A 26,229-nucleotide genomic window follows, 5' to 3' on the forward strand; every position below is an offset into this window, starting at 1 on the left:
TAACAAACAGGAACCTGGTTCTTGGTGGAGAAACAAAAGGCCTTACACGGTTACACTTTAATCATACAACATGGGAGATTAAACAGAATCGACTTTCACTGGTGTCAGCTTGTGTTAGGTTCTCCCTCTCCTTCTCTCCCTCCCCCTCTCACTCTCTCCCTCCCTCTCTCTATCTCTCCCCTCCTCCCTCTCTCCTCCCCTCTCTCTCCCCCCTCCCTCTCTCTCCCTCCATCTCTCTCTCCCCCCTCCCTATCTCTCTCCCTCCATCTCTCACTCCCCCCCTCTCCCTCTCTCTCCCCCCCCCTCTCCCTCTCTCTCTCTCTCTCTCTCTGATGAGTGTAAGAAGGTGAAAGCAGCACGAGGCAGGTGTGTGTTTCCTCGGCGAGCTGCTGCGTGTGCAGAGATCAGAGGCCGAGGCCGCGGCAGAGGCACCTGGGAGACTAATAAGGGCCGGTCCATAATTTAACAGGGCTATTGCAGCGCTCTTCCCACACTCACTTATTCTTTAAAGATCCCGTAGATAGATGAATGGATGGATGGATAGACAGATGAAGGAATGGATGGATGAATAGAAAGGTAGATGGGTTGATAGATAGATAGAAAGATGCATGTATAAAACATAGATAAATGCAAGGATGAATAAATGTGTGTGTGTGTGTGTCTGTCTGTTCGGTTCTGTTCTGTTCTGTGTGTGTGTGTGTGTGTGTTCTGCATGTGAGTGTGTTTGTGTGTGAGCAGGCACACACACGTGTACATATGTGTGTATAAACACGTGTGTGTGTGTGTACATACAGTATGTCTGTGTAAACACGTGTGTGTGTGTGCATACAGTATGTGTGTGTAAACACGTGTGTGTGTGTGTGTGTGTGCCTGCAGCAGCTCTAGTGATGGAGGAGCTGAACCCCTACACTAAGATCAGCCCGGCGTGTGTGTGTGTAAACACGTGTGTGTGTGTGCATACAGTATGTGTGTGTAAACACGTATGTGTGTGTGTGTGTGTGTGCCTGCAGCAGCTCTAGTGATGGAGGAGCTGAACCCTTACACTAAGATCAGCCCGTCGTGTGTGTGTAAACACCTATATGTGTGTGTGTGTGTGTGTGTGTGTGTGTGTGTGTGTGTGTGCCTGCAGCAGCTCTAGTGATGGAGGAGCTGAACCCCTACACTAAGATCAGTCCGGCGCTGGGCTCGGAGCGGCAGTCAGCGGGCGCGGTCATGGGCATCATCTTCCTCCTGCTCATCATCATGGCGATGCTGAGCGTGTTCGTGTGGTACCGCCAGCGCCAGAGGGACAAGGCCCAGGACATGGCCAGCGTCGCCTACACGCCCGCCCTGCGCGTCGCCAACACAGACTACTCCCTGTCAGGTGAGGGCGCTGCGCACCACAGCCACGGCATCAGGGGGGGGGGGACGACAGATCACCGTGAGGGGGGCAGAGGTGACGGTGGTGGCGGTGGTGACGGTGGCTCTTTCACCTCTCTGCCTGATGCTGTTATAACATATTTATTATGTATTATAATATATTTTCTGTATTTTTTTTGTATATACTGTATATATGTACTGTATATTATTATATACCATGCATTATATATTATAGAGCTAGCAGAGAAGGAACCATCACAGACGCAGCTCTGTTGCCCAGACAACAGACAGTGTGCTTGTGGACAGCCTCTGGGCCGGTTCTGGGCCGGGTCTGGCCCGGACTCCTACCTGTCATACCTGCTCTCTCTCTGTGTGCTGAGAAGTCTTTGGCGGTTGTTTGACCTTGGCTGTGAGCCTGAGCGCTCCCTCCACACGGCTCTCCCTCCCTCCCGCGTGGCCGTTATCTGACCCTGTGCATTAGAAGCAGCCCTGAGGTCGTGCTGCCCAGGGCAGGGCAGAGCAGGGCAGAGCAGGGCAGCCTCCTCTCTTAATCTACTGCCCAGGTGGGCCAGAGTGCAGAGCAGAGCAGGGCAGCCTCTTCTCTTAATCTATTTATGCACGCTTCCTCTGGGGCTGAGAATGCACAGCCAACTCCTGGAGCGTGGGGGTCTGTGTGTCAGTGTGTGTGTGTGTGTGTGTGTGTGTGTGTGTGTGTGTGTGTGTGTGTGTCTGTCTGTGTCTGTTTGTGTGTGTGTGTGTGTGTGTGTGTGTGTGTGTGTGTGTGTGTGTGTGTGTGTGTGTGTGTGTGTGTGTGTGTGGCAGAGGGATATAGGAGAAGGACAACCTTTCCATAAGCCCCAGATTTGTAACTCAGAGAACAAAGTGATTGTGGCCTCCAGTGAAGCCAGTTCCTGTCCTCTATGGCACAACTGCCCTCTCTGCGCTTGAGACCGCTTCAGAAGTCTTTCAACTCTTTCACTCAGCGTCGTTAACGTGCACTTTCTTACAGCTGGCTCAGTTAGAACTCACTCAGTTAGAACTCACTGGATGTAATCGTCTGTGTGTGTTGTGTAGAGTAATAACAGGCATGTTTGCCATCTCCCTCTCCCTCTATCTCTCTCTTTCTCTCCCTCTCCCTCTATCTCTCTCCCCCTCTCCCTCACCTCTCTCCCCCTCTCTCTCCCTCTCTCCCCCCCTCTCTCTCCCTCTCTCCCCCTCTCTCTCTCTCTCTCCCCCTCAGACACGTCCCAGAGCAGCACCAACAGCCAGTGCTTCTCCAACCCCAGCTACCACACCGTGGCCCAGTGCAGCGTCTCCTCCTCCATCTCCAACAGCCTGGACGCCACGCTCACCCTCAAGGTCAGAGACTGACCTCTAAACTCCACACCTCAGCGCTTATTTACAGTACAGAGCGCCATGCGTTTGGCTCTAAACTCCACACCTTCTCGCTTATTTACAGTACAGAGCGCCATGCGTTTGGCTCTAAACTCCACACCTCCTCGCTTATTTACAGTACAGAGCGCCATGCGTTTGCCTCTAAACTCCACACCTCCTCGCTTATTTACAGTACAGAGCGCCATGCGTTTGCCTCTAAACTCCACACCTCCTCGCTTATTTACAGTACAGAGCGCCATGCGTTTTGCTCAATAAAGGTTCTGTTAACAGAAATAATAAATAATATGGAGATGTATTGTTTTATGTGTGATTGTTGTTAATATTATGACTTCATGGCTGCTTTTCCTTCCACAGAAGGCCGATGGGAACAGCTCCGAGTGGAGAGCCTACTGTAACCTGAATGACCTTGGTCAGTACCCTCCTTCCATCTGCACCTGGGCTATCTCATAGAGACTCCCACCCGCACACTGGCCTAAGTCAACAATAGCAGCCGTCCCGATCTATTTTAATGCAGCGCAGCCTCCAGTGTCAGCATTCTTTCGAGCTGAACACGCACACACACGCTCCCTCCGTGGAAAACACAGCAGGCGCGTTGTTGTTTGGTGTGGCGCAGTCACACGCGCACTGAGTCAGGCCGTCAAAATTAGATTGCTCATGTGTCTAGGCCACACTTACAGAGACGCGCTGCGGGACAAACAAACACAGCCATTAGCACACACACACACACACTACACACACTACACACACATACACACACACATACACACACACACATATACACACACACACACACACACGTACACATACATATACACAGACATACACACACACACACACACACACACAGAGAGACATACATACACACACACACACACACACACACACACATACATACATACATACAGTATAAACACACACACATACATACTCACACACACACACACACACACACACACACACACACACACAGAGACATACATACATATACATACACACACACACACACACACACACACACACACACATACATACAGTATAAACACACACACATACATACTCACACACACACACACACACAGGCACATAAGTAGAAGCACACACACACACACACACATTGACACATAAACACATACAAATACACACACACACACACACACACAGACATACACACACACACACACATACATACAGTATAAACACACACACACACATACATACTCACACACACACACACACACACACACAGGCACATGAATAGAAGCACACACACACACACACACACACACACACATACACACACACAGGCACATGAGTAGAAGCACACACACACACACACATTGACACATAAACACATACAAAAAGACAGACACACATACAGATATTGCATGGAGCAGACTGTAAGTCATTGCTGATGCTGGAGTGGTTTAGCATTGACAGAGGGCCCTGGGGCTGCGGGCTGCGGTGGCCGACTGTGACCTTCCCTGCTGCGCTTTTAATAAGGCCTCTCAGTGGGTCACAGCCAGGGAAACTAATCTGAAGACTACATTACCCAGGGTCACCCTTGGCAGGGGAGAGGGGAACTCATTAGCCCACCAACTTCACCTCCCGAGGCCCCGCTCTCCATTATGGCTGACTTTTGGGGCTAGGTTAAAGGAAGCGGGAGGCTCTGCGATTGTGGTTGCGGTGCGTTGGAGAGCTGGGAGATTTCTGAAGCAGCTCGGAGTACCGGAGTCACTGCGGTCAGCTGCAGCCGAGACAGGAGGAGGAGTGTGGGGTTATCTCTATGAAACGCTGTGGTTTGATTGCTTTTTGTTTGTTTGTTTGTGAGGTTAAAGAAAGTAGTTGGTGTGAACACTGTCAAATGTTTTGACATTCTGTGTCATCATGACATGACTTGAACGCCCCGTAATCATTTCCCCCCTAGTCCAGACGCTTTGCTATCGTATAACTCTGGTTAACAGCCTGTGTAGAGGGTATATATCTTACTATGCAAATGAAAGACGTTGCCTCTTATCAAAGGCCCAGTGAACCCAGCCAAAAGAGATCTCCTTTGTTCCTGCGTCATGGAAACGCTAAACAAAGTGAGCCTTAGAACCGCTATCGGGCCGCTATCACAACGCTAAGGCAACATTTCCCCAGCGAGCACGGGGGATGGGGGGGGGTGCTGGGGGCACCAAATAAATGCAAATACCTCAAGGCGTTATCACCAGCTTGGAATTTCAGCTCTGCATGGTGTCGTTGTAGTCGGCGCCGTTCACGTCACCTTCAAGGCTTTCAGGTCTCTGTGAGTGTGTGTGTGTGTGTGTGTTGGTGTGTGTGTGTGTGTGTGTGTGTGTGTGTGTGTGTGTGTTGGTGTGTGTGTGTGTGTGTGTGTGTGTGTTGGTGTGTGAGTGTGAGTGTGTGTGTGTGTGTGTGTGTGTGTGTGAGAGTGTTATCCTGCGAGGGAGGTCAGTGCCACGCTCTATCTCCAGCGAGTGTTACGCAGGATTAGACTCAGACAAGAGCCAGAGAATATGTGCCATCTGCTGTGTTATGACTTGCTGCACATTCCTTCTGTTGCGATACGTACTACACCCTCGGTTAACCTGGCATGGCACGGGTGTGCTGGTTTATTGAGAAACAGAAGGAAGGTTCCTGGAAGATCAAGGTTGTTTCGGTTCTCCTAGCTGGTCTGTGAGTATTTTGTTTGTGGGATCGTGTGATCTCGTTCGTCAGAGCGGCCATCGAGCACAGACACATAGAGAAATCGGAAGCGTAGATGATGAAGAAACTGCCCTGGAGCCCCGCGGAAGCGAAGATGATGATGAAACCTCTCCACATTCAGCTCGTACACGCATACAAAGAGGCATTGAGGTCTGACACATCCTTAAACTCTCCACAGTCAGTTTGTACACGCATACAGAGAGGCATTGAGGTCTGACACATCTTTAGACGAGGCCAACCAGTCAGGTTAAATGAGACTCCATGCTGTCAGCCATGAATCTGAGCTGTTCATCTGAGCTGGGATTCTTTTCCATGGCTGGGGGCACACACACACACACACACACACAAACACACCCCCCCAATCTGTGACTGCTCAGATTTTAGTGTGCATAAGCACAAAGACAGGCACATCAATGTTGAGCATATCTTAACAAAAGGTTCCTTTAACTAACAGGATTAAAGATTAAAGTTCAGTGATATCATGAGCTAGTTTTGTAATCGCTGTTGTCAACATTAGTTTCCTGTCAGCTTACTGAAAAGCACTTCCAAGATGTTTCCCATTCCGCCCGTGTAGCCCCGAGGCCGGGCAAGCATCCATGTCCGCATTCATGTGATTTCAGACTCCAGTGATCTGAGAAATACCAAGTTGTGCTTCTAGAATCCTAAAATCCCATTCACCCTTTTTTCCTTCTTATTTCTGCTCTCTCTCCAGGTGTGCAGCGCGGGGACACCATGACATTGAGAGACAACAAAAGCACCAGAATTGCTAAAGGTAATTCTCTTGGCAACATCAGAGTAGTGTGTGTGTGTGTGTGTGTGTGTGTGTGTGTGTCTGCGTGTGTGTGTGTGTGTGTGTGTGTGCGCATGTCTATTGTTCTTTCATCTTTCTCCTTATTGGACATTGAGTTTACGACAACAGACTCGACCTTGTTTATGTCACCCTCCTTCCCCATTATTTCACCCATCTATCTCTCTTTTTATCTCTCTCTCTCATTCTCTCACTCTGCCCTTCTTTATCTAACTCTGTTCTTCTTCCCCCATTCTATCTTTCATTCTCTCTCTCCGCCCGTCCTCCCCGCCCGTTCTAAGGCCGTAACTAAGCACCGTTACTTGACTGGACCTCCGGGCCCTTTCGCTTACCTTGTGCCTCATTGTCTATGATTTATGGCCGGCCTCCTGCACCCAGAGGCCATTACTGTGGACACAAGCACAGAGCATCGCGCCTCCCGCACCTCCGCACCTCTGCGTCTCCACACCTCCGCACCTCCGCGTCTCCGCCTGCTTTTACACGCTAAATTGATCTCCCAGGTCCAGGACTCTGACAAACACAGCCCAGGCAGTGTGAAGAAACCACAGCACAGGGTGTGAATGAGAGGGAGAAGACAGAGAGAGAAAGAGAGAGAGTGTGTGTGCATGTGTGTGTTAGAGAGTAAGATAGAGAGAGTAAGAAAGAGAGTAGAGTGAGAGAGAAATAAAGTGAGTTAAAGAGAGAGTCGTAATGTGTGAGAGACGAAAAAATAAATAAATAACATAGCAACAGCTACCGAGAGGGAGAGAAAGAGAGAGGGCAAACGAGGGAGAGAAGGAGCTAGCGAAAGAGAGAGAGAAAGAGAGAGAGAACAAACGAGGGAGAGGAGCTAGTAAAAGAGAGAGAGAAAGAGAGAGAGAACAAACAAGGTAGAGAAGGAGCGAGCAAAAGAGAGAGAGAGAGAAAGAGGGAGAGAAGGAGCTAGCGAAAGGGAGGGTGGTAAGGGCCGGTGCTGGCGGATGTTGGCGCGAGACCAGCGGGCGTTGTGTTAAACTGGCAGATTAATGATGTGAAAGCCTCCGACCCCCCCTCTGTGTGGCGATGAATCCACACCCACCATAACTCATAACTCATAACTCACGGCTTACAGGCTGCGGGGGGAGGGGGGGGGGGGGGCACGCAGGCCCCAGATATCTGCTCCCCATCTCCCTGGTGTGGATTGTGCTCAAGCAGATCACAGGGCACCTATTTCACACCGTTTGTCAGGTTACATAAGGCACACAGCGGTTCCACGGAGAGCGCTATCAGCCGAGGCCATGGGTGTGCTTATTGATGCCTGTTCAATTACACTGCAGGCAGGCAGAAAGGGTCCATCCGCACACTGGAATAACACATCTTATCTCCAGAACATGAGATATGAAGATGTGAACATGTGTGTTTCAAGTGCATTTTTGTGTGGGGGTATGTCTGTCGAAATGGGTATGTATGGTATGTATGTCTGAGACGTGTGTGTGAAAATGTCTGCCTAATATGTGTGTGCATGTATTCATGTATGTTCGAGGCATGGGTCTCTGTTTCTGAGAGTGCCTTTGTTTAGGTGTGTTTGTGTGCATGTATGTGTCTGAAGCATTTGTCTGTATTTGTATGCTTTTAATCTGTGTGTGTGCGTGTGTGTGTGTGCACATGTATCATGATGTGTGTGTGAGTGTGTGTGTGAGTGTGTGCACATGTATCATGACGTGTGTGTGTGTGTGTGCACATGTATCATGACGTGTGTCTGTGTGTGAGTAATACCTGACTTCTCTGATCTCTTCTCCGGTCCTGCAGACTACATGAAGCCCACCCTGTGCACCACAAGCTCCTGCTCCCTGAACGGTGAGAACCCGTACGCCACCATCCGTGACCCGCCCGGCCTGGCCTGCAAGCACACGGAGAGCAGCTACGTGGAGATGAAGTCCCCCGGCCCCCGCCAGATGTCCTTCTGCTCCCCCTCCCCCACCACCACCTCCACCAGCACCACCAGCAGGAACGTCTACGACGTCGGTCAGTCTGTCCGTCTGTCCGTCAGTCTGTCAGGGCCTGTGAGAAACTCTCACGTGAACTAGATTAGTCTCTTAGCCGGGTCAGGGGAACTGGAAGTACATGACGTCGCCAGTCTGTCCCTGACGCTAACATGAACTATCGTAACGGCACCTATTAACGCCCCAGCTATTAAAAAAGTGACAAACCGTTAAAAACATTTATAAATCGAAAAATCTTTAATCAATCAATCTTACATATTTCAGTAGCGGTGGGTGTCTAGATTAGGACTGGTAACTTGTTTGGATTTCAACTGAAACGTGTTTTCAGTTTATTTCCGTTGTGTAGACCGACACGCAAAATTAGCTGATACAGGAGGTGGTACCCATTAACAGCCTTTCTGTATATATGTCTATGGAAAACTGTATGACCCTCACAAATTCTTGTCGCGAAATCGAATTCGTTCAGTTCGTTCCATGAGGGTTTGTACACACAGAAATAAATCGCTGTCTAGTACACTAAATAACGCTGTACAACTGCAATGTTTTGCACACATACAAGTTAAATACCCCTTTTGGGTAGGAGCATATGGTGTTTAAAATCCGTTATCCTGGTTGATATAGAAATCAATATTAAGTAACATGTACCCGCGTGAGGCTGTTAATAGGTTTCGGGCGTTAATAGGTGCCGTTACGATACATAAGTTCTGCGGGGCTACGGTTGACTTTGGCAATTTTGGCAGTGCATGACACGAGTTCACAGTGTGGAGACAACTCTGTTTAACTGTGATGTAGAAGCGTGTTCAAAAAGAGTGCCAAAAAGAGGCTTTTCTTCTGTGTGTTCCTAAAGTTTCTGTCCTGCTTGCCTTCGATCTGATTACACAGAGTAGCTATTAAGACCTAAGGTTGTCACCTCCGGAATGCTTGGAAATAAGCAAAAATGTATCACATTGTTTTTCAAGGTTGATTGTGCACTTTTCTCAAGGTTGATACTTTATAGGTCCTCTTGGGTCCTAAGGTCCTTTCACAGGGTTATCTCAGTTTCTCTGTGAATGTTTGGACTTTTGACATCTCGGTTGAGATCTGTGTGTGTGTGACCCGGGTCATCTGGGTCTGTGTGAGGAATCTCTGAGATCTGTGTGTGTGTGACCCGGGTCATCTGGGTCTGCGTGAGGAATCTCTGAGATCTGTGTGTGTGTGTGTGTGTGTGTGTGTGTGACCCGGGTCATCTGGGTCTGCATGAAGAATCTCTGAGATCTGTGTGTGTGTGTGACCCGGGTCATCTGGGTCTGCATGAAGAATCTCTGAGATCTGTGTGTGTGTGTGACCCGGGTCATCTGGGTCTGCATGAAGAATCTCTGAGATCTGTGTGTGTGTGTGACCCGGGTCATCTGGGTCTGCGTGAGGAATCTCTGAGATTTGTGTGTGTGTGTGGGCCTGGGTCACACAGTACTTTTGAGGTCCATTTAACTTGAGTTGAAATACATCGCACTGACTGTGAGGAAGTATGACTGTATGCATGTTTTATTTGTACAGCTCCCATGTTTGTTGCATAGCAGAGTTCAAATTCAGTGAAGTTGAAACCTGCCCATTCGCATTGCAAAATATCTTAAACTAACTTAAGAGGAGACTCATTTTGTGTTGTCTGTCTTTGTTTTGAGATGATTCTCCGTGCATGGAATGTAATGTGTTGTAATATGGCTATAGTCTGAGTCACTCTCTCTCTCCCTCTCCCCCCCTCTCTCTCTTCCTCTCCCCCCTCTCTCTCTCCCTCTCTCTCTGTCTCCAACAGAACCTACTGTGAGTGTTCTGCAGGGTCCCAATGGCCTGGCCACCGGGTTTTCCCAGAGTCCCTACGACCTGCCCCGCAACAGCCACATCCCCAGCCATTACGACATCCTGCCCATGCGCCACAGCCCCACACAAACGCCGCCGCCTCCGGAGAGCCCTCCCAGCTCCCTGCTGTAGGGCAAGAACCAGGGGGCAATAGGGGGCTCGCTGGGGCAACAGAATCCAGGGTGGATGAATTACTCTAGTGCTGCCCAAGGCCCTCCCCCATTTGTCACTCTCTCTGTTTCTTTCTGGCTCTTTCTTTCTCTATCTCTCTGAACCTCTCCCTCCTTTTATACTTCTCTCTCTCTCTCTCAGCATCAACAGGAGTGTTCTATCAGAAGCTGTGAGGGTGTGAGGGTCAATCTTTTTTTGTAAATTTCCTGTTTGTTTAGTTTTGTCACCTTCTCAGTAGTCTCCCTCACTGAAAGACTGGAGTAAAAGAGAAACAGAGATGTAGAGAGAGAGATACAGATGTAGAAGGAGATAGAGATGTAGAGAGAGAGGGAGATATGTAGAGAGAGAGAGAGATATGTAGAGAGAGAGAGAGAGATGAAGACAGAGAGAGAGAGACTGGATACACAGAAAATACAAGAGACGGAAAGGTGAAGAGAGGCAGAGAGAGAGAGATGTAGAGAGAGAGAGAGAGAGAGAGATAGAGAGAGATGTAGAGAGAGAGAGAGATGTAGAGAGAGAGGTAGAGAGAGGTAGAGAGAGGGGGACCCACTGTCTCCCATGTTCCCACTCTTTGACACCAGCGACCATTCTTCCTTCTCCTCCTTCCTGTCATCCCCTCCTTCCCATCCCACCAGTCCAGAGATGGACCCACTCAACAGGACTGATGCACCAGGACCACAGACCCAACACCACTGTGTGCCTGTCGTGTGGGTTATGTTATATATATAATATTATAATATGATTTTATATTATATATATATATATATATATATGTTGGTGTACTCGGCTGCAGAAACAGCAGTCTAATGTATATAGTTTTCCTAAAAATGCATTTGTGAAGCCACGCGATGGGCGTGGAAGGAATGCGGATCCTAGACGGACACTCAACAGGGAAGAAGCTCAGGAATATGTTTTAAAACATGGATACAGATGATGGACAGCTGCGTTCCGTAGGGCACCACAGGAAATGTTCCGGTACATTCTAATCCGACTGAGTGCCGTAGTGATATCAGGCTAACGTCACCTGGGTTGGGGGTGGGGGGTGGAGGGTGGGTGGCCTTGAACAGTGGCGGGGCCAAGGTGAAACATACCCACCTATGAGGTCCAGGCAGCCATGTTGGATTTTTGTTGTGTTCGTTCCTTGTGAAGAAGGGAAAGTTAAACCTTTAGAGTAAAAGCATGGGTAGACCGATATAAAGATGGAGTCAATTGGTAAATTAAGGTTTTGGTTTGGATCCATTCTTTTATCTATTGATCTTTTTGTTTACATGTTTTGGTTGGACCAGGGGTTTCTGTTCTGTTTTGTATTGATGTATTAATGATGCATCTTATTTATATTTATGAATTTTCAGCAGTATTGGTGACTATTGTTTTTCTTCAGATGTAAATGTGAAATATAAAAACGCAAGCATGATCAAACAAGTGTAGATAATAAAGTGAATCAAGTGGTCAATGCCCATTGATATTAAAAGTAAAAAAAAAAAAAAGATAATGTGTATTTGCTCATGTCCAAGTTATGGCATTAGGAGAAGGAAAACACCTCATCATCTTCGGGGTCAAGGGTCATAAACATGTCTACATGTGGCATGTCATCAGCTGCTTGTGATTTTAATAAGATTCTGTTTGGGTTGTTCTGCTTCGCTTGCCTTCATTTCGGCTCCATTGTATTTTCACAGTGCAGCGGTTTCCACCCTGTCTATCCCCTGAAGCAATAACATTCTGACAATCACACATCCAGGAAAACAATTCAAATCCCACCTCGCCACCGGAGGACTGTGTACAGTGCCATTATCGCTTCACAGAGTCTTTCCCAATTGAGGGAAGATACTCCAGAGTTGTTGCCATTTAAATGCTGCTTGATGTTTTCTTATTAAAAAAAAGACAAAACCAAATAAACACTTGTGTGGGACTATCACAGTGAGTGTGTCTTATTCCACTGATAGAACACGAACAGCATCATCTTTGCCATGGTCTGAACACACTGGAGTTTCCAGATATGACAAGCTACTCTCTCTCTCTCTCTAATAAAAAAAAAGGGTCTAGGAGCAGCTTGAGATGAAAGAATAATGAAGACCGCATACACTGGAGTGCCGTCGACAACAAATGGAGCTGTTCGTAGATGAAGGCTAGAAGACTCGTTTTTATTTTATATAGTTTTCCCATCTGAAGCGGAGCAGCCTGGTTGTGTTCAGCAGGAAAGGTCAGGGGTCAGTGCGACTGGAGTTCATGACCTCCGTGGGGAAGGGAGGGAGGCAACGGCATCCTGTTTCCTGAAGCTGCCACCACAGGTAAAGTACTGGGCTCCCTTAGATTGATCACACGTTTGTGTTTTACGCCGGGTCTAGTGATGTACTGCAGACAGGTCCACTATTCTTTTCCGTACGCAATGACACGTTTTTGAGTGTGTGGAAGTTTATGGAATATATGCAATGAAAGTAGGAGGCAGTCATTACTTCCCCCATTCAGAAAGCATCTGTGGCCAAGAGCACAAAACAGAAGGGAAACACTTTCATTTGGAGTCTTTTCTTTTATTTGCACTTTTAAATTGGAATTACAGTGAAGAGAGTAAATAGTATAATCATGACAATACAAATGAAAAAAAGGAAAAATCACAGCGCAAACAAAAAAAAACAATAAAAATATAATAACATAAAACAATCGTTTCAGAGGCAATATGTGAAAGAATTTGATGATCACTACAGCGTAATAAAATGAAAATAAACTAGTTAGGACACACCAAGGCGGTCTGCAGTAGTAGTTTGGGCAGAGCAGGGGCAACAGAATGCCATCTATGCCCCCCCCCCACATCACTGGCACTGCCCGCCACAAGGAGCAGAACCCCTGTAGAACCAACGTGTTCCCCTATCAGGGTTCTCCTGTGACGGCCTGCCAGTAGCGCAGCCCCACTGATACAGAGGCGGAACGACTAGAACAGGACACAGCGCTCGCACAGCTGGCTCCGGGCTGCCAGGGGTCTATGGGAAGGGTGCAGTGATTTCTGGGACTGACATACATTCAAATGGATTTTCTTTAACCTTCCCAAGACACACCTGGGGCTTACAATCATACACTTGCCTGTTGCGTAAAAACAGTGCCTAGTGGTTCTACCCATACCACGCCTATGCCAACACCACCTAAAAGACTACAGTTCCATCATGGCTACGCTATATATATATATATATATAGATCTTCACCATCTCAGAGAGCCATTCTGATAACTTGAAGGTGAAGATGTTTAGTGCCATTTCAGGTGAGCCAGTCATTGTCCGTACAAGGAAGCACTTTTTTTTCCTGTTTGTTTGAAAATGTCATTAATCAGCAATCAGAGTAAGTGAACTGTGGACCTTGGCCCTGTGGTTAAGGACAAGGGGAGGAGAGGACGTCACGTGAGAATGGCTCTCTGAGACTGCAGCGCGTGCCTGCGGTGACATCATCCAGGCAGGCAAGAACACGTGACTCATAACCGGTTCAGTCGTCAAAGATAACGACCATCTGCAGATGGAGGTCGTCTCTCGGCTCGGGTCGGCTCTTTAATAAAAAAAAGAGCCGCTTGCCACCTAAGAGTGGCATCTCGCTAAGCTAGTTACAAAGGAATGCTTGATTTAGAAAATAATTATAAACTAAAAGAAATCATGACCAAAAACCGTTGTTTATAACACGGAGTACTAATGTCCAAAACTTCATGTGGTACATTTGGAACTAATTCATAACTCTAAAGTGGAGGCAATACATTATAGCTGAAGTGAAGGACACAGGATAAATACAGTTTTAAAAGACACAGGTTTAAAAGAAGGTCATCACTGTAGTGCTGTTCTGTGAAGTCGAGTTACGGGCCTCTTGTTTCTGAATTCAGTGCAAAGACAGAGGCCACGTGTCCATTAGTGCTGCGGACTCAGAGTTGTGCACCGGTCTGGAGCCTTTGACCTCCTTTCAGTCAGCTGACCACCGCACAGCACAGCACAGCACAGCACCACACAGCACAGTACAGCACAGCACACCGGGGCCTAATCCCAATACCACACACTCACACCCTAGCATCCCCACTTCAGTACACCTTCAGGTATCATTGTTGTGACGTAGAAGTCTGGACATACAAGACCTTCCATTCTGCCTGCATTCTTTAACCACTCCAAACTCCTCCCATTTACAGGTGTGAAGGGTGCGAAGGTGCGAGGGTGCGTAATGGGAGTAGGCCTCGAGTGTCCCGGTCACCTAGTGGTCCCTCATGGTATAGTCAGGATGTGGCCATACACGGAGCACTCAGCAGAGACTACAATGTGTTGCTCAACTATGCTACAGTACGTATATACATACATATATACATACATACACGAATGCTTACTGGTCCGTTGGCACTGAAATGAGAAAGGGTCTATTTGTTAGCTAGTGTTCTACCTCAGTGAGGGTGAAGTACACGCTAGTCAGGACGGAACTACTTCCAAGGCTTTGAGATCTCTAACAGACTAAGATGACGCACAGCTGAGAGGTTTCCAGTAGAGGGAAGGGGGCTGGCGATAATCACTCATTAATGATGGAACTCAAGCAGGTATCCAGCTGAGGCAGAAGACGTCGTTTCCAGTACTAAAACAAGCAAGCAAGCGGGGAGGGAGGGAGTCTCTGCGCTACTCAAAAATGGGAGCTTGGGAGTCGGGTGGGTGGGACAAGGGGAAGTGAATACTATGGCAATCACACAGAAATGAGATGGGGGGAGAGAGCGAGAGAGTGTTAGCGAGCAAGAGAGAGAGAGAGAGAGAGAGAGAGATGGGCTCAGAATCACTGCATCAAGATGTAAGGTGAGCATGCTGAGGTTGGAGGGAAGGAGGTTGGGAGGGGTGAGAGAGAGAGAGAGAAGCAGAGTAGAGACAGCCGTCAGCAGCCTCAACCTCAGCGGTGATTCAGAAGGCATCATCCCCTTGTGACATTCCATAGAGAAAGGCACTGAAGCCACTCCGGCAGCCGATGAGGACATGGACACGCGCAGGACAGATGAAACCACTCCAGCAGCCACTGAGGACATGGACACGCGCGTAGGACAGATGGAGCCAGGCAAAGCTGAGGCACAACCCTTCCAGACGTGGCTCACACATCGAGCAAACAGCACCACCACCCCTGCTGCTGCTGCTGCTGCTGCTGCTGCCGTTACTACCGCCACCGTCTTAAAGGTGCAGTCCATGATTTGGTTTTGGCTTCACAAAAGGTAGTGCTCAACAGCCAAATCAAATGACACCCCTTCCTTCCGTGCTCCTGAAGCAGCATATTGATTGGCTGGGATTGTTAAGGGTGCGGTCGCAGCCACTATGTTTGTTTCAAATGTACAGAGCCAGGAGTGTGTGTGTGTGTGTGTGTGTGTGTGTGAGAACACCAGAGTTTCTTTTTTTTAGCGCCAAACACTGAACGGACAGCGTGAGGAGGACCGTGAGGAGCAATTAGCTGAATTTGACAAAAAGTGTATCAGATTAGAATCGTGGACTGCACCTTTAACCCAAGCTCCTAAAAGCGTGATCGAGCATGCAAGCGTGTTCTGTGCCTTTAAGAACCACAAGGATCAAACCCCACCCTCTGGACTGCCATCAGCCCACACACCGACACACACTCGTTCTGCTTGTGGGGTTTTGTTGTTGTCCAATCTCTGCAAAGGACTTTAATGTTGGACTGACACATATCCAGGTCAAGTGATGAGGATGTTACAAAGCCACCCAATCGGAATCTCTCAGCATCTATAAACCATCCAATCAGAGCCTGCCACAGCACTAATAAGCCAGCCCTCCAATCAGAGCCGGTCAAGCCCAACCCCCTTCCCTGTCCATCCCATCACCTGTCAATAAGACAGACCAATCAGGTGGTGCCCTCTCATAAGACATACAGCATGAACAAATACCACATGTTGCTGAGAAAAAAACAAACAAAAAAAACAAACACACATCCACGCACACTCACACACACACACAAACAAAAACAAAATCATATATATTAAGACATTTCTGTGAAGATCAGCACATGTGATTATTAATTTTTTGCAATATAAAAAGCCTACAACGGCAGAAAATAAAAGACAAAAACAAAATAATAATAATTAAAAAAAAAGCCCCAAACTTAAAAGCTCAGTCCAGAGACTGCAGGTGGTGACTCTTTAAAGCCATTCAGGCCTGGCCTCACCGCGCTCCTGTCTGCCTAACAGAGCTGCAGCCCAGGACCAAAGCAGTCTTACAGAGGAGAGGGGGGCTTGGATGGTGAGTGTGTGTGTCTGTGTGTGTGTGTGTGTATGTGTGGTTGTGGTTGTGTGTGTGTGTGTGTGTGTGTGGTTGTGTGGTTGTGTGGTTGTGTGGGTGTGTGGGTGTGAGGTTGTGTGTGTGTGTGTGTGTGTGTGTGTGTGGTGGTAGGGGGGCTGCTAGATGCTCTGGCAGCACTGCATCTTGGGTTTGTTCTCGGTGGGCTGCACCTGGATGGACACTACGTTGTTGCTAGGCGACATGTCGTTGTCTCGGCGGTCTGACATCTGCTTCTGGGACACGATGCGGTAGATTTCTGTTGAGAAGAAAGACAGAGAGAGAGAGAGAGAGAGAGAGAGAGAGAGAGAGAGAGAGAGAGAGAGAGAGAGAGAGAGAGAGAGAGAGAGAGAGAGAGAGAGAGAGAGAGAGAGAGAGACAGAGAGACAGAGAGACAGAGAGACAGAGAGAGAGGCCCATCAGTCATCCGTTCACCACGGGCCAGCTGACACTGAGCTGTTCTCAATGGGTCGGCCATAAGAGGGGGTGTGACGCCCCCACATGGACCGCAACAGAACATGGAGGCCGAAAAAAACAATAAATATATTTAGTCTAAAAAGTGTAAAAAGCAGGGATGAGTGTAGGGATGGGTACCCACACTACACAAAGGGGCGAGGGTGGTGTAGGGATGGGTACCCACACTACACAAAGGGGCGAGGGTGGTGTAGGGATGGGTACCCACACTACACAAAGGGAGAGGGTGGTGTAGGGATGGGTACCCACACTACACAAAGGGAGAGGGTGGTGTAGGGATGGGTACCCACACTACACAAAGGGAGAGGGTGGTGTAGGGATGGGTACCCACACTACTATGTGTGCACAATCGAGTGATTACTCCCGCAAAAAAAAGGGTTTCCTCCAAGCCCCCTAAAACAAACAAACAAACAAACAAAACCAAACAGAGACCCTCTGCATCCCCGTCCTTCTCTCAGGCCTTCACATCATTGCCAGTGTCGTTAGCCGTTTGTCTGGAAACCAATAGTGACACGGCAGGGTAGGAGGCATAGATCTTCATGGCGATCACGTCCACCCGGAGGAACTCAGAGGATCCTTCTGACCAAGGCCAGCTTTGATTACTCATTCAGAGGAGCTTGGCCTTCAGCCAGGGCAGCCATCGCTCACAATCCATCTCTGTCCTTCCCCATACCTTCCTTTCACATAGCGCTCCCTCACTCACTTGTACACACACACACACACACACACACACACACACACACACACACACACACACACACACACACACACACACACACACACACACACACACACACACACACACACACACACACACACACACACACACGTCTCAGACCCTATCCTCAACCAATGAAATGGCTCTCTCCCCTCTGTTTACCGTTACTCATTCATACACATGAAAACATTGTTCCATGGAGCGGACAGGGGCAGAACCAACCCCAGATGTTAGCCCTGCGGTGTTTGCGGTTCTAATGCGTGTGGTTCTTACCCGTCAGAATGGTTGTTAACCCTGGGGTGTTAGTGCTTGCGGTTCTTACCCGTCAGAATGGTTGTTAACCCTGGGGTGTTAGTGCTTAGGGTTCTTACCCGTCAGAATGGTTGTTAACCCTGGGGTGTTAGTGCTTGCGGTTCTAGTGCTTAGGGTTCTTACCCGTCAGAATGGTTGTTAACCCTGGGGTGTTAGTGCTTAGGGTTCTTACCCGTCAGAATGGTTGTTAACCCTGGGGTGTTAGTGCTTGCGGTTCTAGTGCTTAGGGTTCTTAGCCATCAGAATGGTTGTTAACCCTGGGGTGTTAGTGCTTGCGGTTCTTACCTGTCAGAATGGTTGTTAACCCTGGGGTGTTAGTGCTTGCGGTTCTTACCCGTCAGAATGGTTGTTAACCCTGGGGTGTTAGTGCTTGCGGTTCTAGTACTTGAGGTTCTTACCTGTCAGAATGGTCTGGAAGGCCGTCTCTACGTTAGTGGAATCCAGGGCTGACGTTTCCAGGAAAGAAAGGCCATTCTTCTCTGAAAACCAAATGAACACAGATAAGTCCATTGGCTATTACTGCTTGGGCACGCAAGACCAGTGTTTCTCTGAATGCATAATGTTAGCCATGCACACACACACACACACACACACACACACACACACACACACACACACTTTCAAATCTACGGGTGTACAGACAATGTTTGATTTCTGATATGACACCTGTGGAGAAACCAGAGTTCTGTGTTTGTATGTTTACAAATACTTAATGTACATTTCCTGATTGTGAATGAAAAATGAGTTACTTGAGGTGCACATATATGGATATACGTATGTGATAGAAGAAGCCTTAAACGAAGTAAGAGGATTTTCTACTGAAAGTGTGTGTGTGTGTGTGTGTGTGTGTGTGTGCGTATACAATCAGTCACAAGTCTTTGATTAACTGTGATTCTGAGACTACATGACAAATGAATTCCAGTCAAAGAAGAGCTGCCTGCTGTAACATTAGTATCGTATAAGCACTACATTTCCCTGCACTGATGGGACCGAAAAGCTGCAATGGTATAGGCCCACATATAGTGACCCAACACCACACGTAAATAAAAAGGTCGATCTATTGTGTCTGGAGATTGTTTTTTATAATGAGGCAAAAATAGCAATTAATCAGCAGATGGAGGGTTTCAGACACCATTAGTGTACATATGCATGTGCGTGCGTGTGTGTGTGTGTGTGTGTGTGTGTGTGTGCCGCCTCTTACCTGCGAATGCCCTGGCCTCGTCAGTGGGCACGGCCCTGAGGTGGCGCAGGTCACTCTTGTTGCCCACCAGCATGATGACGATGTTGCTGTCAGCGTGATCCCGCAGCTCCTTCAGCCAGCGCTCCACATTCTCGTAGGTCAGGTGCTTAGCGATGTCATACACCAGCAGAGCCCCCACAGCGCCACGGTAGTACCTGAATTAACAACAATAAAGCACTTTATTACACACACACACACACACACACACGCACACGCACACGCACACGCACACGCACGCACGCACGCTTCCAGGCATCACTACCATTACTATTTGTTTTAGTTTTGCTACATTAAAGTCTGTGTTTGCCGGGAATAACATGTATGTAATGGTTTGTGAAGGGACACTTCTGATGTGGCTTGACGGCACAGATCAAGCATGTGGTTATTACATTATAACTTCTTATCTACGTATTATAGTTTATCATGCTACAAAATGATTTGCTTCTCTTCCTAAGGGCCTCCCTTAACCACCAACTCTTGGCTTTATCCTAAAGGGGTGTTTTAAGATGGGGTCTGACTTACAGTGAGGTGATCCTAAAGGGATATCCTAAAGGTATGTGGCACGGTGGCTCAGTTGCTTGCACTGCTTGCACTGCTGCCTCACAGCAAGAAGGTCATGGGTTCGATTCCCGCATGGGGCGCTGTTGGCTCTGGGGGGCAGGTCCTCCCCAGAGTGCACAGTGCTCAGGTGGGCTATCTCCTGGGCCTTTCTGTGTGGAGTTTGCATGTTCTCCCCGTGTTCACAAGGGGTTTCCTCCACTAAGAACCCCAACAGTAAAAACATGCAAAATAACAGAACTCATGTCCATCCCTGACCAAAGATGGACAGTTCACTTCACTTGGTCCCCAGGCGCTGCAAAGCTGCCCACTGCTCCTGGGGGGTCCTTGAGGAAGGACAGTCCAGGATGGGAAAAAAGCAGAAAATAAATTCACCGCGACCTCAGGCCTACCTGCGTGTGTGTGTGTGTCCTGTGTCGCCTCCATATATGCACGTGTGTGTTCCAGTGTGTCGTGTGTGCCATTAAAAACCTGACTGTTAACACAAACACCCATTTACAATCACCTCACTGGTCTACGTCAGGGGGTATTTGGGGGGGAAAAAAACACCCATTTAGGATCACATCACTGCAATTAAGATCTTAATTTTTTATTTTTATTTTTCCCCGCTGAGGTGTTTTTTGACCTGGTGTTTTTTGTTTTTTAATGCCCCCTGACTTGCAGTGATGTGATCCTAAATGGGTGTTTTTTCCCCCCCCAAATACCCCCTGACTTACAGTGAGGTGATCGTAAATGGGTGTTTCTTAAAATATCCCCCTGACGGAGGTGATCCTAATGGGGTATTTGTTTATTTATTTGTTTGTTTGTTTAAATGGCCCCTGACTTACGCTGAGGTGATAGCCCTGTAGCGCTCCTGTCCTGCCGTGTCCCAGATCTGGGCCTTCACCGTCTTGCCGTCAACCTGGATGCTGCGCGTAGCGAACTCCACCCCGATGGTGCTCTTGCTCTCCAGGTTGAACTCGTTGCGGGTGAAGCGAGACAGGAGGTTACTCTTTCCCACGCCAGAGTCTCCAATCAGCACCACTAAAGAAGCAACCGGAAATGGGGAGAGATTTTCAGTTCCACTACAACTGCAAATGCACACAAATGGAAACAAGAACATCAGGCTTTGAAATTGATTAGTTTTCAAGTTGTTTTTTTAATGGACAATCAATCACTCCATTTGAACTGAGGACAGACCAAAATGCCTTTAAGGCCAACGGCAAATAATAGTTAACACAAAGCCTTGTTGTAACCCTCCCTCGAAAGCTCCAGGGCTCTCTTTTTTCCTCACAACTTCCTCTCCATTGTTCTAGATGGAAGCAGTGAAGCAGGCCGCTGATTTTTATCCTCAAGTTCCCTCACCACAAAAAGCAACAGTCATGAAAACTATGAATGAAGCGCTGATTCTTTGTTTCTCTCTTAAGTCAGATAAAAGGAAGAGTGTTTTTCCTGATGTGGAATGAAAGGAAAGCCTAAATGGTTGGTGTGCAGGGTCCCTGATGCAATTATGCCAACACCAAATCTAATGGCTTTTATGCACCAAGCACATTGTATTCAAACATATTTAGTCAATCATAGCATAATACAACTGATCTTTGGCATGTCACAGTACAGTTGCAGATTTTACAAGCACACCTGACAGCCCCACCCCCACAGCCTGGATGTGAACACATGACATTAGCACTCCGTAGTGTCATATGCTCCCACCTACCTAAATGCTCTTGTAAGGGCAAATGTTACACCCAGGACGCTGCGCTCGTCTAGTGAGCGTCGTTTGGCACTGCTGTCTGTGCAAGCACGGCAATCCAGACTATTCTCATTTGTAGTTCCACGTTGGTGGAACGAACTGCCTAGTACTACCAGAGCAGGGGCGTCCCTCTCTACCTTCAAGAAGCTTTTGAAGACCCAACTCTTCAGAGAGCACCTCCCTTCCTAACTGGCACCTGACTAGCGCTTAACTTGCACTTCAGCAGTTACATTCCTGCACTTCTTTTTCCTTTTTTCTAGGTTGTTGTTTTCTAATTCTCATGTAAAGTAGTATTTATTGTTACACCATGCTTTTTATTGCTCTTAGCTTGACTGTTCTCTCCCTTGTACGTCGCTTTGGACAAAAGCGTCTGCTAAATGACTAAATGTAAATGTAATGTCGATTGATCTTTGTAGAAAATTACATCCAGGTGAACACAATTACAATTTATGCAACAGTAAATCAAATTAAACTTTCGAAGAACTCCAGTTAAATTGAACTGCCTTTAACGTGCTTGAATTCGTTGTTTGTGTGAAATTCCAGTTATTTCAAGAGCTTTCAATGACCGGGGGAGTGCTGCTTTATAGTCCAGGCAAAATAGCGTTTTACGACAGACTAATTGTAAAAGAATTTTTTTCAGCATAGATCATTTTTATGAGGTGTCCAGAACAACATACTAAAAGTCCTAAGAAATCCTAGTTGAGGAAATATGTTTAATTCTCATCAATCTGAGACGTGCTAATAATGCATGGCAAAAATACACCTCAAAAATGTAATTTTTTTCCTTTACTCCTATCAAAATGAAACTTTACACAATGAAAGTACCCATGAAAAGTAAAACAATTTGTATTACAAGTTTCTTTTGAAATTAATTTGTATATGCAAATGAGCTATACACTAATCGAATATGCCCAAAATACATCCAAATAGGCTTATTTTTTTCCTTTACTCCTACCACAATAAAACTTTACATAGTAAAAGTATACATGAAAAGTGACTTTTTTTGTATTACAAGTTTCTTTTGAAATTAATTTGAATATGCACATGAGCTCCACACTTATTGAATATGTCCATAGGCAGAAACACCTTCATATGTATGACAAATACATCGGCCCAATCTTCATCCAATCATCCTACTGCCAATGGGAGATGGCAATGCTGCTTTTAGACTGGCCTCTAACCTGAAAACTGCCTGGCTTGGTAGTACCTGCCAGGGGTATGGTGTTTCTGCCTATGCAATTAGGACATATTCAATAAGTGTGATGCTCATGTGCATATTTAAATTCATTTAAAAAGAAACTTGTAATACAAAAAAAAGTTACTTTTCATGTATACTTTTACTATGTAAAGTTTTATTGTGGTAGGAGTAAAGGAAAAAAATAAGCCTATTTGGATGTATTTTGGGCATATTCGATTAGTGTATAGCTCATTTGCATATTAAAATTCATTTTCAAAGAAACTTGTAATACAAAAAATGTTACTTTTCATGGGTACTTTCATTGTGTAAAGTTTCATTTTGATAGGAGTAAAGGAAAAAAATTACATTTTTGAGGTGTATTTTTGCCATGCATTATTAGCACACATCTCAGATTGATGAGAATTAAACATATTTCCTCAACTAGGATTTCTTGGGACTTTTAGTATGTTGTTCTGGACACCTCATAGAAATGATCTATGCTGAAAAAAAATATTTTACAATTAATTCTATTATTGGCTCCAAAAAGGGTTAATTTGCCTGGCCTATTAGAGCAACAGAAGCATCAGAGATGGTTCCCAGGACCCAACTCCACGAAGAATCTGATCCTGACGTTGCATAAACCTCTTCCTAGGTCTGGGGTTAATTTGATCACACTGTGTACTTAGCAGCGTTTCACTCCAGGCTAACTATATTAGCTGTTAAAATGTGTAATTTGTGAAAGGCCAGATTTAAGTATAAATAGCAGCAACTGTTGGGAGGTGGAGCACGCTGTTCGAAGACATGCCTGTTTTCATCTAGGACAACAATTGCAGAACTGTCTGAATTTTGGCAACACCAGGCTGGCCGATATGATGGAATGAAAAGGTAGTGTAGAGAGCAGAAGGACCGTCAGTGGTCAACACCTTCCAAACATGTAAGAACTGTACAAACACAGCCTTCTTGAACGTTCAGTGCCAGACATCGGTTCGGTTCTGAAGCGAGTTAACAAAAATAGCTTGCATTATTTTATTTATCCCTGAAAATGAAGGACGCAAAATGTCTTCACATGATCATGACAGTCCTGGACATCTGGTAATTCGCCGTTTCCAAGTCTAATCCGGTGGATGTAAACAACACCAGAAGTCACATGATGAGGTCTGTCTTTCACTGTATTATTCAAGAAATGTACATTACATGGTTTCGAAACCATGAGATGTTTTATAGGCCAACAACCTTCAGTTTCAGAACCAATATGCCCCTTCGTTGTACATTATAAGCCGTCAAAACGAAAGTAACGTCAAACTAGTTCGTTTCTGGTGACATTAAGAGCCATGGTACTAGTATTTTGTAAATGTGGGGTCTGAAACCGTTTTGCAACGCTACTAACTGTAGTCATTGAGTCAGGTGAGCCATTGTGCTTTTGTGAACGGAACTGAACGCTATAACGTTACCCAATCTTGACCTGACATTGGCGAAGTTAGTCAACATACGCTAACCGATCTATGCTATGCTACTGTTACACCGTCATCAACCAGCACCTAGGTAGCTAACGTTAGCAAAACGTTATCACCAGTATTGATTGCTAGCAAATTAGCCGTAACTGGTACCAACGCCATGCGTTTATGTGGGGTAGCAAGCCCTTTGTCAAGCCGTCAGCTGTTCTAGTTACTGCTAACGTAAGCTAACCACCCTTGTCTTCGACACAATGACAAGCCTTAACAGTATCAGTGAAAATCGAGGAGTCGTCTTGAACCACACCGCCTAGCTAGTTTCATGACTAGATAACCAAACTGGCTAAATCGGGTGACTTCACAGCCTGCCTTTCCTATCAGCTGTGCTAGTTGGCTGTCATCAGGCTTTGCGCCATCATACTAACCCATATTAGCTACCACTAGCTACAAGTAATGTAGCTGCCCAGTTTGCTAGTTAAGGCTTGGCCAGTTAGCAAGCTTGACAGACAAGTAACGCATGTTAACTTAACAGCAATGTCAACAGTCAGTACAGAACAAAGATATCAAAGTGTAAATAACAATTAGCTAGCTAGCCAGCGGTAAAGTACCGTAGGAGAGAAGACAACAGCTGACTTGTGACTGCTTGTGATTCTCAGCTATGCTACCTCTCAGCTAAATTCATTGTTAGCTATATAGAAATCAACGGCAGACCACAGCCTCGGAATCTCGACATCAAATTAGCGTTGGCTAACGTTTATTAAAAAACAGCGATTTTAAAGTTATAATGACACCACAGCTGTATGGACTTAACAATACACGTATCCTACCTTTAAACAAATAATCGTATTCGTCGTCTCTTGTACCCATCTTTCAGCAAATTGAATGCAACCTTCTGTGGAAGGGATTTGCTCGCTAGCAGCTAAAAGTGCTAAATACAAGTGGCTCTTCGACTGACTCCCCTGACACTGCACTGCAGACAACAGTCTGGCTGCATCAAGCAGTCTCGCACATTCAACTAGCCTGCTACGTCTTGATTACTAAATGCTAACGCTGGTTAGCAACCCTTTCCTCAGTAGCTAACGCCTTCTTCCGGTTCGAACATCCTAGCCAGGGGCTGCACCCTCAATATTCATTACATTATGCATTGATATTGCGATTTATTCTCAGATAAGCAAACGCTTGTTGCACGGGAACATTGTGTTTCAGTATGGTGGAAATCATCGATTGTCTCTACTCGAACAGTTTTTTTGATAGGCTACTTGACAAAGAAGAAGACATTGGCCTACTTGCTTCAACATTATTTCCTTTGAACGACAAGCATTTAATGTTTCTACACAATTGACGACTGAATTTTTGGTCGTTGTGCAACTGCTAGCGTTTATTAAAAAAAAATCCATATAAGACACGACAAATGGGGCACTTGTATAAATGATTTGACGAATGGTTTTTCTAGTGGAAGTGGGTTGGTTCTATGGTGTAATGGTTAGCACTCTGGACTCTGAATCCAGCGATCCGAGTTCAAATCTCGGTAGAACCTAGTATTTTGGCCCCCACTTCAAAGGGTGGTAATTTTTAAAAATCAATATGCACATTGTGGCACGTGCATAGATCTTCGCCGAAATATTCGAATGGCGTCAGAAGAGGGTGCATTTCAAAGCTTTTCTTGTGCACTTCTCTTTGGTGGTTTCTCGTAGTACCTCTAAAGCCCGGAGCATGGTTCTGCGGTTTCAGAGACACGCAGGGACACGCGCGCGCAAGAGCAAAATCAGCTGTCACTCGGCTATTACCCGACCAATGCCTTTCAAACTCGGTGATAGTATTCACAACTAATTTGTCCTTCATTCTACCAAATATGATGAAATGGCATATTGTATTGCACCCGTGAGGCAAGCGTGAGTAGAATTTTGTTCGGTTATCTGGCGCTGCCCTCTCTAGACTGATTACTGACCAACCAAGCATGTCCACTCGCACTTGGAACGTGGACACATCTGCCTCCCCATCTTACAGAAGGGGGAAATTGACAGGGTGGTTTGATAGAATGGAGCCTGGTCCGCTCATATACAAAAGCTAACAT

The 26,229-nt window shown here is 46.5% G+C and overlaps 2 protein-coding genes and 1 non-coding gene across 3 annotated transcripts in view; 2 read left to right on the forward strand and 1 right to left on the reverse strand.

Annotated features, from left to right (window-relative positions):
- Positions 1 to 10,568, forward strand: part of megf11 (multiple EGF-like-domains 11) — a 171,685-nt gene extending 161,117 nt beyond the window's left edge. Inside the window, exons 21-26 of the mRNA XM_031564811.2 lie at positions 1,130 to 1,363; positions 2,600 to 2,718; positions 3,109 to 3,163; positions 6,170 to 6,229; positions 8,033 to 8,248; positions 10,016 to 10,568. Of these exons, the coding sequence (XP_031420671.1) occupies positions 1,130 to 1,363; positions 2,600 to 2,718; positions 3,109 to 3,163; positions 6,170 to 6,229; positions 8,033 to 8,248; positions 10,016 to 10,191 (860 nt within the window). The 3' untranslated portion in view covers positions 10,192 to 10,568. The remainder of the gene's footprint in view (positions 1 to 1,129; positions 1,364 to 2,599; positions 2,719 to 3,108; positions 3,164 to 6,169; positions 6,230 to 8,032; positions 8,249 to 10,015) is intronic.
- A 5,264-nt stretch (positions 10,569 to 15,832) lies between these two features.
- rab11a (RAB11a, member RAS oncogene family) lies at positions 15,833 to 25,252 on the reverse strand. The gene is made up of 5 exons (XM_012818767.3): positions 24,983 to 25,252; positions 20,626 to 20,821; positions 19,202 to 19,395; positions 18,399 to 18,479; positions 15,833 to 16,755 (listed from the first exon to the last, which is right to left on the reverse strand). Exons 1-5 carry the CDS (start codon positions 25,020 to 25,022, stop codon positions 16,619 to 16,621), a joined length of 648 nt encoding a protein of 215 aa, XP_012674221.1. The 5' UTR covers positions 25,023 to 25,252; the 3' UTR covers positions 15,833 to 16,618.
- Positions 25,253 to 25,620: 368 nt separating this feature from the next.
- Positions 25,621 to 25,692, forward strand: trnaq-cug. The gene has a single exon. It is a non-coding gene; the product is annotated as a tRNA-Gln (tRNA).
- Positions 25,693 to 26,229: the final 537 nt, after the last annotated feature.

This window comes from Clupea harengus, chromosome 3 (genome assembly GCF_900700415.2).
Source record: "Clupea harengus chromosome 3, Ch_v2.0.2, whole genome shotgun sequence".
In the NCBI taxonomy this organism is placed as follows: domain Eukaryota; kingdom Metazoa; phylum Chordata; class Actinopteri; order Clupeiformes; family Clupeidae; genus Clupea; species Clupea harengus.

Coding starts and splice junctions, on each gene's coding strand:
- rab11a (XM_012818767.3), bottom strand. CDS start 25,022: ATGGGTACAAGAGACGACGAATACGATTATTTGTTTAAAG. Junction 18,480..19,201: donor CGAGGCCAGGGCATTCGCAG/GTAAGAGGCGGC, acceptor TTTGGTTTTCAG/AGAAGAATGGCCTTTCTTTC. Junction 16,756..18,398: donor CTTCCAGACCATTCTGACAG/GTAAGAACCTCA, acceptor TCTTCTCAACAG/AAATCTACCGCATCGTGTCC.